Below are 2,964 nucleotides of genomic sequence, written 5' to 3'. Positions count from 1 at the left end.
CCCCCCCCCCCCCCCCGGGTTCATCATGCGAGCAAAGAGCGAGAGCCTTACTGATTGAAGGGAAAGATTTAATATTCACTCAAACCAGCAGAACGTTTCTTAGCTTCTCGAGCTTCCTAAAGCTCGCCTTGTTCGTTGGCGTTTCATAAGATCAGGTCAGAGGAGGATTATTAAATCTGTTTCCACCTGTTTACTGTATTTAGGGGCGTTTCTAATCAGCCAAGTGACATTGTTTTTACATTTTGTCTAGTAAGAAGGTCCACTTTTCCAGCTGGAGTGGAAATACTAGTAAGGACCTGTTACCAACCTTTTGGTAATACTGGCACACCAGCTGTATTTGCTGCTGCTCAGCTGGGATTTAAATGGACCTCTGTGCCTGCTCTGTGTTCGCAGCGCTGGTCCGATTACGTCGGCCGCTACCTAAATCCCGACTCCACCACGCCTGAGCTGAGGGAGCACCTCGCCCAGAAGCCCGTCTTCCTTCCCAGGTAATGCCGAGCCGCCGGGGGGCCGCGACCGTTCGGGTTAGGCCGCGACTGACTCGTCTCGACTTGCCCGTCTCCCCATCCAGGAACCTGAGGCGGATCAGGAAGTACCAGAAGGGCAGGGAGCAGCTGGACAAGGAGGCCTGCGAGGGCGGCAAGAAACCCCTGGAGAAGGAGAAGATGGAGTGCATGTTCAAGCTCAACTCGTACAAGATGGTGTACGTCTTCAAGTCGGAGGATTACATGTACCGCCGCACGGCGCTGATGAGAGCCCAGCAGGTCCGTACCGCCTCGTTAAGACCTGAACCTCGACCGGCTCATTTGCTTCTTCTTCCCCCATTTATTCTGTAGTCAGGTTGAGTTCGCATGAGATCGTTGTCCAGAGTTTTCATAACTGTAGCTGTCGGACCGATGGCTTCGCCTTTGACCCCCAAAGACGCTTTGGTACGCTTAGGAGTTCACGGTTGCATCTGTTAGCACAGAGTGTGCAGTTCTGGTAGGTAGAAAACAGCCCAGACCATCAGCCCTCCATGGCCGTGCTTAACACAGGCTATGATGGGTTTGGGTTATACCAAACATGGCGCCGTGCATGATGTCTGAACCCCGAGGGCTCATCTGTCTTCACAGACGTAGAAATGAGCTGAAACCAAAAACTGTCGCAGCTCCTGAGCGTCAGTCTTAGTGGGTTGGACGTTCAGTTCCAGAATTAATAACCACACAAATTTTACATCTAGTGTAAAAAAAAAAAAAGAAGAAGAAAAAAACAATCTACGTTGCTTAATATTTATTTGTTCACAAAGTTGTCGCCTTTTTTCTCTCTATCACTAAGTTGTGTCTCGTGAAAACAGTCCGGTCTGAAAATGAAATCAGAGAAACGGACGACCACTCCCACAGCCGCCTCCACCCCAAACGGGAGGATTTTTTAAATAAATTTGCCTGGGTAAAATAAGAACAGACAGACAGGTGCACGGCTTCCTGGATTGGAGTTCTCACCTTCTCTTAAGTAATATTTCTGCAGTCACACTTCAGATTATCAATGGAGGAAAAGCTTCTGTGGAGTAATTTGTAAAAATAAAAAGAAACATCAAACTGTGCTGCAATGCTGCCATATATATATATATTTAAATAAAAACCCTTTGATTAGAGCACCAACCTGGGCTTGGACCTGCAGCCTGGAGATTATTAAACCAGTGAACCACTTTTAGTCCATAAGTGGATTTTTGAACAGAAAATCTCTGCTGGACACAGCAAGTTTTGCTGCATATAAATAAGACCAGGTGAGGTGTAATATTTGTAGTGGTCATATCACTGAACTAAAACCAGCTGGATGTGTCCACAGGAGGGATATTTTACACCCCAGTGAGACTCTTAGAGCTGCCCTGCAGTCCTGATCTCTGCCGACAGGCGGCGTGTTAAATCTGCTGACCTGTACCGCCCTGTAACTGCAAAATAAGTCCAAAAAAACTGAAAATGAATCACCAAAACTGTATTGAATTTCATTTAAAATCATCAAAATAGTAGAAAAACAGAACAAAACAACACACAGTAAGCTGGGTCATTAATTCACGTTGTTTATTAGGAGGAACTACTTTGTGGGGCGGATGAGTTTTTAAATTTTTTTCTGCCCTTATGGACCGGCGGCGCCTGGCTGCCAGGTTGTTTTTAGCTAAACAGGACACGGGCTTCTCTTAGAAGCCCGTGAAACGGACCCGTAGTTCCTCCATCGTCTTCAGGTTGTTCTGTCGTGACCTTTAACCTGCTGACTAAGGCCCGTAGAGAAGCTGCTGGGCTTTTGTGTCTCTGATTGTTGCACGGTCTGACCCTGGGGTGCACTCACCTCACAGCCGAGTCCCGCTGACACGATGTTTCCCGCCGGGGGAGTGAATGACCCGCGGCAGGTCGTTGCTGATGCCTTTCCGCCTTGGCGTTGTGTTGAGACGCAGCTAAATGCTTCAAAGCAAAAACAAGTTTTTTTGTTTTTTTAACACTTTCAAAAAGCGCATCGGTTCTTTAAACCCTCCCCTTCATATCATTCAGTCAATTTGAGATAATTGAAAGCGAAAGGTTCATCAAATCATTCCTAATTGTCCTCAGGTGTCAGTGGTCCTGCGTGGACCGGAGCCGAGTGTCTCCGTCTGTTTTAACCGCCACCCGTCTGCTTTTGTCGTTCCCTCCCTTCAGTCCCACGAGAGGGTGAGCACGCGGCTGCACGAGCGCTTCCAGGCCTGGGTGGAGGCGTGGCTGAAGGAGAACGTGCCGCGGGACATGAGCGCTGAGACCAACCGGTGGCTGATGGGCGAAGGGCGCGACGGCCTGCTGCCCTGCACCACCAGCCGCCACCCGGAGCTCCTGCACTTCGTGAACATCAACAAGTACCGCGTCAAGTACGTCCCGCCAGGCAAGGCGCCGTAGCCGTCCCGGAGCGGCGCGGAGGACTCAAGAGGAGACGGGTGGATTTCTGGTGGGAGGGAGGGGGGAT

The 2,964-nt window shown here is 49.5% G+C and overlaps 1 protein-coding gene across 1 annotated transcript in view; it reads left to right on the top strand.

Annotated features, from left to right (window-relative positions):
* sin3aa (SIN3 transcription regulator family member Aa) overlaps positions 1-2,950 on the top strand; it is a 21,958-nt gene extending 19,008 nt beyond the window's left edge. The window contains 3 exon segments of the mRNA XM_037978261.1: positions 394-488; positions 572-764; positions 2,667-2,950. Of these exon segments, the coding sequence (XP_037834189.1) occupies positions 394-488; positions 572-764; positions 2,667-2,897 (519 nt within the window). The 3' untranslated portion in view covers positions 2,898-2,950.
* Positions 2,951-2,964: the final 14 nt, after the last annotated feature.

This window comes from Kryptolebias marmoratus, linkage group LG11 (genome assembly GCF_001649575.2).
Source record: "Kryptolebias marmoratus isolate JLee-2015 linkage group LG11, ASM164957v2, whole genome shotgun sequence".
NCBI lineage: Eukaryota > Metazoa > Chordata > Actinopteri > Cyprinodontiformes > Rivulidae > Kryptolebias > Kryptolebias marmoratus.
Note: the sequence above shows the minus strand (reverse complement) of the source record. Positions and strands in the feature narration are given on the sequence as shown.